The following is a 13,474-nucleotide window of genomic DNA, read 5'->3' on the forward strand; positions in this document are numbered from 1 at the left end:
TTGGCTTGCTGAAAGATGATAGAGAGTGGTGGTTGATGGGAAATGTTCATCCTGTAGTCCATTTACCAGTGGTGTATCACAAGCGTCGGTGTTGGGTCCACTACTGTTTGTCATTTTTATAAACGACCTGGATGAGGGAGTAGAAGAGTGGGTTAGTAAATTTGCAGATAACACTAAGGTCGGTGGAGTTGTGGATAGTGACGAAGGATGTTGTAGGTTACAGAGAGACATAGATAAGCTGCAGAGCTTGGCTGAGAGGTGGCAAATGGAGTTTAATGTGGACAAGTGTGAGGTGATTCACTTTGATCGGAGTAACCGGAATGCAAAGTACTGAGCTAATGGTAAGATTCTTGGTAGTGTAGATGAGCAGAGAGATCTCGGTGTCCAGGTACACAGATCTTTGAAAGTTGCCATCCAGGTTGACGGGTTGTTAAGAAGGCATACAGTGTTTTAGCTTTTATTAATAGAGAGATCGAGTTCCGGAACCATGAGGTTATGCTACAGCTGTACAAAACTCCGGCCGCACTTGGAGTATTGTGTACAGTTCACCGCATTATAAGGATGTGAAAGCTTTGGAAAGGGTGCAGAGGAGATTTACTAGGATGTTGCCTGGTATGGAGGGAAGGTCTTACAAGGAAAGGCTGAGGGACTTGAGGCTGTTTTCGTTAGAGAGAAGAAGGTTGAGAGATGACTTAATAGAGACATATAAGATAATCAGAGGGTTAGATAGGGTGGACAGGAAGATCCTTTTTCCGAGAATGGTGACGGCGAGCACGAGGGAGCATAGCTTTAAATTGAGGGGTAATAGATATAGGACAGATGTCAGAGGTAAGTTTCTTTACTCAGAGAGTAGTAAGGGTATGGAATGCTTTGCCTACAATGGTAGTAGATTCGCCAACTTTAAGTACATTTAAGTCGTCATTGGACAAGCATATGGACATACATGGAATAGTGTAGGTTAGATGGGCTTCAGACTGGTATGACAGGTCGGCGCAACATCGAGGGCCGAAGGGCCTATACTGTGCTGTAACAAATGTTCTATGACACCAAAATTGGTGGTGTAGCGGACAGTGAAGGAGGTTTCCACAAAGTACAACAGGACCTTGATGAGATGGGCCAATGGGCTGAGGAGTGGCAGAAGAAATTGAATTTAGATAAATGTGAAGTACTGCATTTTGGTAGGGTAAATCAGGGCAGGACTTATAAACTTAGCGGTAAGGTCCTGGGGAGCATTGCTGAACAAAGAGACCTTGAAATGCAGGTTCATAGTTCCTTGTAAGCGGAATTGCAGGTACAGAGGATAGTGAAGGCAGCATTTGCTATATTTGCCTTTATTGGTCAGTGCACTGAGAATAGAAATTGGGAGGTCATGGTGTAGCTGTAAAGGTTAGGTCACTTTTGGAATATGCGTTCAATTCTGGTCTTCCTGCTATAGGAAAAATGTTGTGAAACTTGAAAGGATACAGAAAATATTTACAAGGATGTTGCGAGGATCGGAGGGTTTGAACTAAAGGGAGTGGCTGCATAAGCTGGGGCTATCTTACCTGGAGCGAAGGCTGAGGGGTGACCTTATAGAAGTTTATAAAATCATGAGACACATAGATAGGGTGAATAGCTAAGGTCTTTTTCAAAGGGTGGGGGAATCCAAAACTAGAGGGCATAGATTTGGAGAGAGAGGGGAAAGGCTTAAAAAGGAACTGAGGAGCAATTTCTTCATGCAGAGGGTGGCGTGTGAATGGAATGAGCTGCCAGAGGAAGTGGTGGAGGCTGGTAAAACATTTAAAAGGCATCTGGATGGGTCCATGAATTGGAAGGGTTTAAGAGGGATGTGTGCCAAATGCTGGCAAATGGGACTAGATTAATTTAGGATATATGGTCAACATGGACAAATTGGACCAAAGGATCTGTTACTGTGCGGTACATTTCAATGACTCTGACAAGTAGAGGTACATTTCAATGATTCTATAACAATTGAAGGTCAGTTTGTGGTAGAGAATCTTCAGTTCCAAACACTAAGATTGGTCTCATCAGCAATATCATAAATAGGGTTCAAGCCACTTGTTTACCTTAAAAGCCTGATGCTGAAATAAGGCACAAAGCTGTCCTGCAGATAATGGCTACATTGACCAGATCACTTCTTGCTGCATATTGTGAAAATTCAGGAATGACCGGAAAAATGTCACCTTTGGCCCTCTAAAGTGCCCAGCATACCTCCAACTATCCTGGAAGAATAAAGTATCTCTAACATTTTAGAAATAGATGGAGCTAGCTATTCCACAATGCTACTATCCAAGAGCAACACAAGCAACACAATTTAGGATTGCCAGTCAGGTTTTTAGATTAGATTACTTACAGTGTGGAAACAGGCCCTTCGGCCCAACAAGTCCACACTGACCCACCGATGCGCAACCCACCCAGGCCCATTCCCCTACATTTACCCCTTCACCTAACAGTACGGGCAATTTAGCATGGCTAATTCACCTAACCTGCACATTTTTGGATTGTGGGAGGAAACCGGAGCACCCGGAGGAAACCCACGCAGAGATGGGGAGAATGTGCAAACTCCATACAGAGAGTCGCCTGAGGCGGGAATTGAACCCGGGTCTCTGGCGTTGTGAGGCAGCAGTGCTAACCACAGGTTTGTGGTATGGCACATTTGCAAGCACTGGAAGATACAGTATTACTACAACAGGCACTTTTGTTTGCAGATAGAAGGAACATATACATGTGCTGCATTTGTTTCAACAGGTGAAAGCTGTTTCTTTACTCAGAGCAATGCCTTAACCAATAGGATTCAACCTTCTTTGTTTGAAATTTAAACAAATCCTTTGACTTTGAGCTTGATTTAATGTTGTAACACATACCGAGATACAGTGAAAAGTGTTGTTTTGCGAGGTATACAGGCAGGTCGTACCATGCAAAGTGCATCAGGGTAGCAGAACAGAGTGCAGAATAAGCGTTACAGCCGCAGAGAAGATGCAGAGAGAGAGAGAGAGAGAGAGCTCAACATTAACATTTGAGATCCATTCAAAAGTCTGACAACAGCAGGGAAGAAGTTATTCTTGAATCTGTTCATATGTGTATTCAAACTTTTATATCTTTTGCTCATAAAAAGAGTGTAGAAGAGAGTATAATTGAGGTGGGAGGGGTCTTTGATAATGCTAGTTACTTCCCAGAGGCAGCGGCAAGTATAGATTGAGTAAATGGACGGAAGGTTGGTTTGCATGATGGTCTGGGCTGTGTTCACAACTCTCTTTTTTGAGATGAGCAGTTGCCATACCATACTGTGATGCAATCTGGCAGTTAATTGTCAATTATCATGGTAACACATTTATCTACCAGAGCCCACTTGTCAATCAAGCAGCATTCTTTATGCATACAGCATGAAGATTTGTTTTCCCCTTAAATTTATACTATGTGAATAGCCCTGAGGGCAAAATAAAAAGCTTCAACAAAAAGTGTATTTTTAAGCAATACTGATTTTTAAAATTTTGCACGGGTCCAGAAAAGCAAAAACCAAATGCATTGTGTCACAGATTATGATTAGTCATTATGACATTGAAAGGCATGAGTGAAACTTGTCAAACAAAAACAGAAATTGCTGTAAAAGCTCAGCAGATCTGGCAGTATCTGTGGAGAGAAATCAGAGTTAATATTGCGGGTCAAGTGACCCTTCCTCAAAACTAAGAAACTGTCATGACTGGCAGCAGGAAACTACTTGATTCTAAGACTATTATACCAATGACCCATTTGAGCACTGTGCGCAAATTCCAGTAGAATTATTTGGAATTTTACAAAGAACAATTATTTGTCTTTATACATTCTTCCAGGTTCTATCAATTCACAAAAAATGTACCAAACATCAACTTTTCAAGTCTGAAATACTAGCATTTTAAAATGTTTTTTCAAAATAAAGTACTTTTTAAATAGATGAACCAAACTGTTGAGGGACAAAATACATTGGAAGTCTCATTTGTAAACTTTGGATATCAGAGAGAAACTCAGTAGAGATACTTCCAGACCAGTAAAGGTCTGATTACCCTAAGTGTTTGCCTTCTTCTGTGGCACTTTGTGTTTAGTTTCTTGGGCATGCTGGAGCTGGCTTTCATAATGACACTTTTCTCACTGTTCCTTAGAACAACTTCCATTCATTCATGGTATGTGGGCTTTGTTGCTGGGCCAGGATTTATTGCCCATGTCTAGTTGCCCTTGACTGCAGATTAAAGGATGTGTTGGCAAAATTTACCATTCATCCAAAAAAATCAAATAAATTGAAATTGTACACCTGACAGTTGCGAATTTTGTTGTCTGATTTAATGTACTGATAGCTCCTAGGGACATTAAAAAAAAATGCAAATGCTTTTATTTTAAATATAATGGTTCTTGAGGGGACATTAGGTTAGATACACAGGGATATTTCTGCTTGATGGGAGGTAAACAAGCTTACAAAGAATGAGTGGTCTCCTTTTTAAAACAGGCAAAGTTGTTTTCTCTCAAAAGGATCATTACAGTATGAAATTTTCCTTCTTAGAAGGTTGGGGAAGCTGTGTCCCTAAATTTATTCAAGACTGCATTCAGTAGATTTTTGATGGATAAGGAGTCAAGGGTTACTGGGGCCAGATACAAAAGGAGCAGGTGTAGGACATTTGATGTTTCAAGCCTGCTCCTCCACTTAGTGAGATCATGGCTGGCTGTGGTCTCTGCTCCATTTGTGTATCAGGCCCTCTTCTCTGGTTATGTTTCCTTGATAGCTAAGATTTGAATAATAACACAATAAACAAATCTTCAAAACATTATTCAAAATACACAGGTTAAAAGTTAGTTACCTAAGTACGTAATATTAAAAAACTAAATTTCAAGAAAAAATTGTAAACAGATTAACGCCAAGATGGCGAAGTTCATGGATTTGCAGGCAATTCTGAAGTCCTGCTTTTCAATATTGTTGGGTAAATAATTTTCCTTTCAATCTATTATTACAGGAGAAGACTTTAAGGTAGTCAGGACAAACTTTGAAATTGTAATGTATAACTTAGATACAAAATCAACTTTCGACTGAGTGCCAGGGCTACATTCAAAACCACTTTTCCTCTTAAATCCTTTACCACTCCCCATTGTGTAATGACCACTTTTTTTGGACTATGGACTACAAATGGAAATGGACACGGCTTTAAACCAAGGAAGTGACGTTGGAAAATTTTTGCAGTTTTATAAACAAATTACCTGAGCAGACTGAGTTTTCATATACAAATGTTGTCTTTCTGGATCAATGAATGAGAACTCCAGGCAAATTGACACCACCTATGTATATTTGTGGCAATTCTGCCCAGAGACAGACATTTGATTGACTTTTCAATTGGCATCAGTTGATGTGGGTTCAGGAGAACGCTGCATAACAATAACCTCTTGATTGACTTCTGGGCAGGTGGCTACAACCTTGCATATAGACAACAGAACATCTAGATTGTGAAATGAAAGGAGTCATCTCTATCTCCCTTCTAGATGAAGAAATAAAAGAAAATCCACAACAGCTAGCCACCCTCTCTGACCTTCCGACAGTAAGATTTTCTCATTGCAAGATCCAATGTTGAAAGAGAAAAAGGGTAAACCTCCTTTAAGATATTGAAAAGGACAAATTCACAACTGGTGAATCAGTGTACCCACATCTCTTGTCAAAAGAGTGAGAAGGAATCAAAAGAAACCAAAAGAAAATAATTCTTTGATGTTATGGTCTGAATTAATGCTACCAAACAGTGTTTGTCTATTTGTCTTGTTCATCCATATAATTAATGTCTTGCCCATCTTTGTGTGACTGTCTTTATGTGAATAGGATTTTTTAAAATGGCTAAAGTTATATAGTTATAAATGAGCAATTCAAGCTTTCTACTTGTTGCCATCACCTAAAAATGGTTTTAGTTATTTTCTTGGTAAAACCGAGGTGTGCAATCTGCTTTAACCTGAATTAGACAGTTAGGTCAAGTTAGGAAATTTAGCTGTTTAATCAAATTTCACATTTGTGACAACTCTGAGCGTGGTTGGGCTTCAATATCAGCACACTTCCTGAGTTATGACAATCCAGGGATTCTCCATTTTGTTCTGTTGATTATAAAAGACTTGCTTGAATTAGAACAGCAGCTGATGATGACTAAATTAAACAGGAATCTGTATATTCCCCTCCCAATTGCGATTTCCGGCACTCTAATATATCAGTAACAGACTGGTTCTGCTCCAATAATTTTCTTTAAAGTTATTTTCCCACAAATTGTCCCTCTGAAGTTCCAGTGGCTACTTGTTCCTGCTGAAGCATACAGATATGCTTTACATTGCTTTTTACTGCCATCATTCCTCCCCAATCAATTGAAGTAACAAAGCTGCAACAATCCCACCAAAATAGGCTTCATCATCTTAACTTACACATACAAATAGCTTAACTTAATCATAAATTTGGGAAGTACATTCCTAGGAAGAACATTAAGGAGGATTGATGGCAGTAATAAGATCATCATATCAGCAGAAATTAATTTTAAAAACCCTGACTCATACAAGATACCACAGTATCAGTGCCACATGTATGCTTTTGGGTTTTAGTCATTTTGCGAACGTTTCATTGTTCATCTCAACATAACGGGCAAAACCCATTATGGTAATCTTAACACAACATGCAGTAGCCAGATGAGTAATTTAATCTCTTGGGTTTATGCAAAGGTAACCTATAATCAAGAGTACCTAAAGCATACTCATTTTACAACTGCATGCAAAACCAAAAAGGAAACACCCCTTCCTGAAGTTGTTTGGGCAAGTCTTTTTTTTAAAAAAGAAAATCTCCAGTTTGTCAGAAACTGAGCTCCAATTATGCCTCAAGCAAGTTAAGGCAGTCATTAAACTGTGACATACATGTTGCACAAGATTCCAGATTTTCTCCTTTGCTATTTATCAAAAATCAGGCCTCACTTATGGCAAGTGTTGGGTGAAACAGTTTACTTCTGACTACATTTTGTGGGAGGGAACAATCAGAACAGTTTCTACTTTCCATTACCCTCAGAAAGCTTGACTGCATGGGAAGTTAGTCCTAGGCTTGTCAGTGAAAACCCATAATCAAATAACTTGCTGCTACTCAGTCTAGGTTGACACTACTTTATGCTATAATCAAGCACACACAGCAACCAAACTACAGCCTAGGAGCTAACATTTTAGGAGTGTGGGGGATACAAGGAGCTAGTCTTCATTTTCTTGGAGAGTATAGACAGCCTTAACTAAATTCCATTCTGAGTACCAGTTTACAACAAAAGCTGGCTGAGGTCAACTTTGGACTGGATGCAAGTAATTAAAAAAGATTCTAAAGAATCACGAAAAACACAATGTACAATTTTAATTGCTGAAGTAGTGCTTTCAGTTGTTACAGGAAATGAAAACATCAATAAGATCTATTGAGCTATCAACAAAAATCAGGATCAGTCCCAGTTGAAAATCACACCATCAAAAATCCAAATCTCAGGAGAGAGGTGCTGGTGACTGAATCATCACTGTTTTCCACATCCTTTTTCCATCAGCCAAACTCAAAGGCAATGAAGGATGGGCACTTCACACTGCCCTTGCCAAAGACACACACAACTTATGAACAAATTTTAAAACACTCAGCAATATTTGAAAGGTATTCTCAATCCTGATCCCCATACACATTATGTTCCCAAACATCTGGAACTCAACTCAAGAAATTTTGATTAGATTAGATTACTTACAGTGTGGAAACAGGCCCTTCGGCCCAACAAGTCCACACCGCCCCGCCGAAGTGCAACCCACCCATACCCCTACATTTACCCCTTACTTAACACTACGGGCAATTTAGCATGACCTGCACATCTTTGGACTGTGGAAGGAAACCGGAGCACCCGGAGGAAACCCACGCAGACACGGGGAGAACGTGCAAACTCCACACAGTCAGTCGCCTGAGGCGGGAATTGAACCCGGGTCTCTGGCGCTGTGAGGCAGCAGTGCTAACCACTGTGCCACCGTGCCGCCCACAAATTTAGCAAGACCATAAGAGTAGGCCATTTAGTCCATCAAGTTTGCTCTGCCACTTATTGAGACCATGGCTTATCAGATAATTCTCAACTCCACTGTCCAGCCTTTTTCCATTACCCTTGATTTGCTCACTGATTAAAATCTGTCCATCTCAGCTTTGAATATAATTAATGACACTACCGTAGAGGAATTGAGGCAAAGGACTTCACAGGTTCACTCCCCTCAGAAGAAATTCCTCATCTGTACCTTGAATGCAGGGACTCCTTATTCTGAGATTATGACCTTTGGTCCTAGTCTCTCCCACAATCTTTCCTCATCTACCCTATCAAGTCCCGTAAGAATCTTGTATATTTCAATAATGTTGTCTCTTATTCTTCGACTTCAATAGCAAAGGCCCAGCCTGCTAATCTCTCCTCGTAAAATAGCCCTTCTATATCTGGTGTCAGCCTAGTCCTAGAGTCATTGAGATCTACAGCACAGAAAAATGTTCTTCAACTGTGCTGGTCAAAACCAACAAAACCACCTAACTATTCTGTCCCAATTTCCAAGCACTTGCAACCTCTCTGAACCAACTCAAATGCCCATATATCTTTCCTCAGATATAGTTTGTATAAATCTTTTTCTCTTCCCCAGATCTGGAGACGAACTGACAGGGAAGATGCACAGTGATGGAATTCTAAAAGTTTTGATAGGTTGAAAAAGTGTCTATTGATACAGTACATACATGTTGGGAGGTGTGGTATGAATATTTCATGCACTCAAGAGCTTTACTACATTCAGAAGAAATACTAATTTCTTGCATTTCAATACAGAACTAGACTAGTTACAGATGAGGAGCACTGTCCATGTACTCCTGTTCCAAGACATAAAAGCCATTGAATAAATGCGTAAAAGTCAGACTGGACCTTCCTTTAGAGTATGGTTATAGGATATCAAGAAAAGAGAAAGGCATTAGTCACTTGGTTTAGTCAGTGTTGTCATTCTTCATTTAAGTAGTCTAGACAATTTTCCATAATGTCAGCTCAATGAATTGACTCAAACCTTTCTGTAAAGCCTCTCTGTGAATATGGTCATCATTACAGTGGAAACCTTGTGATATGGAATGCGACTAGCTTGTGTTAAATAATATACATTGTATCCGGATTCTGTGGATGAGAAGCACCTGGAAAACGTTCAAGATGACAAAACTGTACTAATTAACATGTTATCAACTAAAACTTGCCACACAGACATGCTACTCAGATAAAATTACTCCATCTCATTGACCAAACAGACACTGACAATTTGAGTTAGAATTGCAAAATCTGGCAGCCCAGAAAGCCACCAATTAGCCAACGGTCTCAGCCAACTTTCAAACAAAGTGTTCATTTAATCCTCTCCCTTTCCCAAACTGGATTCATTTTAAAATAATTTTGTTTTGAACTCAAAGTTTTTACGGATGCTGGTTCTGTCACGGTATTTCATTTGGAGACTTGTATACCCCAAAGAAAGACTGTAAACTCCCTATTCAAACTTTTTGTTGATCTGTTAAGTTAAGAACTACAAATGTAGGTTTAATGTCGAAAACTGACCTGTGGATGCATTCTTTAACAAGGAAAAAAAAACTAGTCCGTTGTTCTGAAATAAGGAAAGATCTTGACAGTGAGTGTGTAGTTCAGTTGTTGTTATGAAGTCGTGAACTCATTTAGATAGATGGTCTGGTTCTTTTAGGAACCTCTAAATTAGAGCTTTACTTTTAATTAAGCAAAACAAGATAGATTAGTACAGTCCAAATGGTTCCATTTCATTTATCAGAGCATTTGTTTAGTATTTTATAAAATATTTCTACTCTATTTTTACCATTTGACAAGAATTTACTTTTAGCTAGTCCTATCCTGTTAATAGTTGTTTTTTTCTCTCCAGTGATGTAGGTCTTGCTTATTCTTTATTTAATTTTGTTTTCTCTTTTAAACAGTAACTTTCCAAAACTCAAAAATGGCAAACATTTTTAGAAGATTAACTTTTATAAATTATTACTTTGTAATATTTTGTAATGGTTATATCTGTCCTAAAAATAATTGGAGTAACCTACATGCTATGATTAACCTTAATCAGACAGATTTCAATACTTAAATCCTGATTGTACAGGAAAACAAAGCAAATTCTACTTGCAATCTGTAGTTTTATTACTTGTTAAAATACAAATATAACTTAATAAATTTTAAAGGCAGAATTGTAATTTCCTGGCAGCAATCCATTTATCCATTTCTGACTATTGGTTAGTCAGCATTATAAAAAGTAAGTGCATTCTGTAAACTAATAACTTTCCCAAGATTTAAACTACTGATAACTCTAGTCTGAGACACCAGGGATCAGTTACTGGAATTGTGATAATTGCACAATTACTTCATTAAGTAAAAATCTGCCCCCATCCTATCCCCTCCTTCAACAAATAAACTCACCTCTGCATTTTGATCACGTTCCAGTATTTCCTCAAGCTCCTCATCTGTTTCTGTGCCCGACAGGCGAGCTGCGCGGGCCATGAAGTAGGGAGGTAGTTCTCCTATTGCTGTGCCAGCTCCCTGCAAGTAAAAAGAAAGATTGATGATTCAAGGAATATACTTGTATATGTGCTTAAAAACATATGTGCCAAAACAAAAATAGCTTTGTTCACAATAATTGTGTAAATATTTAGCTGGTCCAACATGAGGGACATTCACATTTTATGTCAGAACACACAAAACACAAACGCAGATAAAAGGAAAATATACAAAAGTTTCAGATTTTTTTTAACCTGGAAATACAGATTAGCAACAGTCTTACATTCTCTTCCAGTTGCAGATCAACAGTCTTACATTTCCGGGATTTCCATTTTATATCCAACTGAAGTCTAACTAATTATACAATTTTAGCTGGCAATAGGTTCAAAAATTCTACTCAGATTTTGTAAATTTCTGAATGTTTTAGCCAACAGTAGTATTAATGGAGCAGAAACACAGAAAACATGAGTTGGGAAGAGGCAATAATACTTGAATAATTACTGTTATTTCAAATGTAGTGTCTGGTCTAGTGACTGAAATCGAGGTTAACATTATCAGGACTAGATAACCTGCTTTTAAACCAAAATAAAGTTAATATCCAGAGCGCCAAACAAGTGACTTCAATGATACACAGGACAGTACAGCACAGAAACAGGCCCTTTAGCCCACTATATCTGCACTGACCATGATGCCAGTCTAAACTAAACCCATCTGCCTGCACATGGTCCTTTTCTCTATTCCCTGTCCGTCTGTGTCTGTCTAAATGCCTCTTAATAGTTACAATTATTATCTGATTCTACCACTTCCCAACAGCGTTCAGCACCTAACCTGCTTTGCATGTCTCCTTTAAACGATCCCCTCTCACCTTTAAAGTAGCACTCTAGTACTACCATTCCCACTCTGGGAAAAAGACTCAACTATCTACCCTGACTTTTGCTTTATGAAAGGTAAAATGATGAAAGAACAGCCCCTCAACTAGAGGTTCAGATAGAATCTATACGCATATCCCATTAGAGCAATAAAGTTAACACACACACTCTATCTGATGAATACCTTATTTGATGACTTAATGTGTTCTCTCAGTTTCTGTAAACTAATGGACATTTAATGCAACAAATACACTGATTTCCTTTAGCTACTCAAGAACTTCTTGGGATGCAAGTGTTTCTTGAAGTCTGTCAGCATTTATAAGGGTGTGTGTCAATATTTGTGGAGAGGCCCCCACACAGAGAAGTTCAGAAAAACACTGCTGTAGGTGTAATTTTTGTTAATGGGTGGATGAAATTCTAAATATGGCATTTTGCAGCTGTTATTGGCCACCAGCAGCATGTAGAAACAGCTCAAGTGGTTTCTGGATTGCAGTAGCACTTCAACACAGCTTTGCATATATAGTATAAGGTCTGGTTTATTTTACTGACTGAGTCCAAATACACATTAGCCTTATAAACAAGTATAAATATGATGCAGATTTTTACACATTTTTCTACCCAACCATTCTTCCCTCTTCCTCAGTCTAATTAATCTCAATTCACTTTTGGGAATTACCAACGTGAAGATGATCAGAATCTTTCAGATCCCAAAGGAAATAGAATACCTGTTCACAAAGTTTCTTGCAGAAACAACAAATCTACAGCAATTTGCGCAAAAACAAGAACTTCCACGAATTCATACAATCTACAACAGAACATTTTCAAATCAGCCTCAATGTACAGAAAGTTTTTTTTATGTTGGGTATTTTCAGTAAATCCAAGTAAGACAGCTTATAATTAATGTCCCTCAGGCAGGTTGCCAGAGATCATAAATTTATTGTTTGGAGAATAAGTTGTGATCTTCAGATCAAGTACCAATGTGCTGTGCCTCTCCACTACAAAGAAGAGTTCATTTTTTTAAAAAAGATAGATTACATTCAAGAACATCCCTACATTTCTAGACTTATCACAGATGTTAACGCAGTTTGGGTCACCAAGAGATGATGCCATTTATAACATAGATGTTACACTGATCCATTAAAGCACAAAACTTGTCACAGAACGTTCTCCAAAACTGACCCCAATCTGTGATAATAACTATCCCTAATATCTAAGAATAGGCCATTCTCTAGGATTTGGATTTATTAACTAAATTGACACACCAGTACAGCTTCTAGGGAATGACGCATTGTCAGAGTTCATAAGATGTATGAATAGAAGTTGGCTATTCAGCACATCGCTGCTCTGCCATCCATGAGATATGGTTGATCTGATAATACTCAACTCCACTTTTTCTTGTCTTTACCTGTCTTCACTACCTTTTCCCTATAAACCTCAATCACCTTACTGGTTAAAATTTGCCTATTTCAGTCTTGAATATACTTGATAATCTAGCCTTGAAAGCCCTCTGAGTATAGCACAGATTCATTACCCTCTAAGAGAATTAACTCCTCCTCATCTCCCACTTAAGTGGACAACCCCTTATTCTGAGATTCTGCTTTCTGGTCCTATACACTCTTACAAGGGGAAACAACCTTTCCACATCTACCACATCAATTTGAAATTGAACATTTGAGTGGCATAGCAGTTAGCAGTACTGATAGCTCTCAGTGCCAGGGACCCCGGTTCAATTCCAAGCTTGGATGACTGCCTGTGTGGAATTCACATATTCTCAGTGTCTGCATGGGTTGCAGCCAAGTGCTTTAGCTTCCTCACATAGTCCAAAGGTATGCAGGTTAAGTGACTTGGCCTTGCCAAATTGCCCCTCAGTGTCCAGCCATGTGCAAGCTATGTGGCTAGACTGGGTCTGGGTAGGATGCTCTTCAGAGAGTCAGAGCAGACGGGATAGGCAAAATGGCCGCTTTCTGCACTGCAAGGATTCTAATGGTTCTAAAATTGTAGCTACAGTGTGTTACAGGAATACATTAATTGCATGCATTTGAACTTGGCAACAAATTAGAGGAACCA

The 13,474-nt window shown here is 38.9% G+C and overlaps 1 protein-coding gene and 1 long non-coding RNA gene across 6 annotated transcripts in view; one reads left to right on the forward strand and one right to left on the reverse strand.

The window, feature by feature from the left end:
• The window catches only part of LOC122563903 (uncharacterized), a 222,279-nt gene that overhangs the window by 117,009 nt on the left and 91,796 nt on the right, over nt 1-13,474 (forward strand). The window lies entirely within an intron of this gene.
• The window catches only part of vmp1 (vacuole membrane protein 1), a 202,626-nt gene that overhangs the window by 59,085 nt on the left and 130,067 nt on the right, over nt 1-13,474 (reverse strand). For all 5 annotated transcript variants that reach the window (XM_043718131.2, XM_043718127.2, XM_043718128.2 and 2 more), the window contains one exon: nt 10,461-10,580. In XM_043718131.2, coding sequence (XP_043574066.1) covers nt 10,461-10,580 — 120 coding nt within the window. The remainder of the gene's footprint in view (nt 1-10,460; nt 10,581-13,474) is intronic.

The sequence above is a fragment of the Chiloscyllium plagiosum genome, unplaced genomic scaffold, assembly GCF_037043375.1.
Source record: "Chiloscyllium plagiosum isolate Xiang-an unplaced genomic scaffold, Cpla_swu_hap1 HiC_scaffold_31, whole genome shotgun sequence".
Lineage (NCBI taxonomy): Eukaryota > Metazoa > Chordata > Chondrichthyes > Orectolobiformes > Hemiscylliidae > Chiloscyllium > Chiloscyllium plagiosum.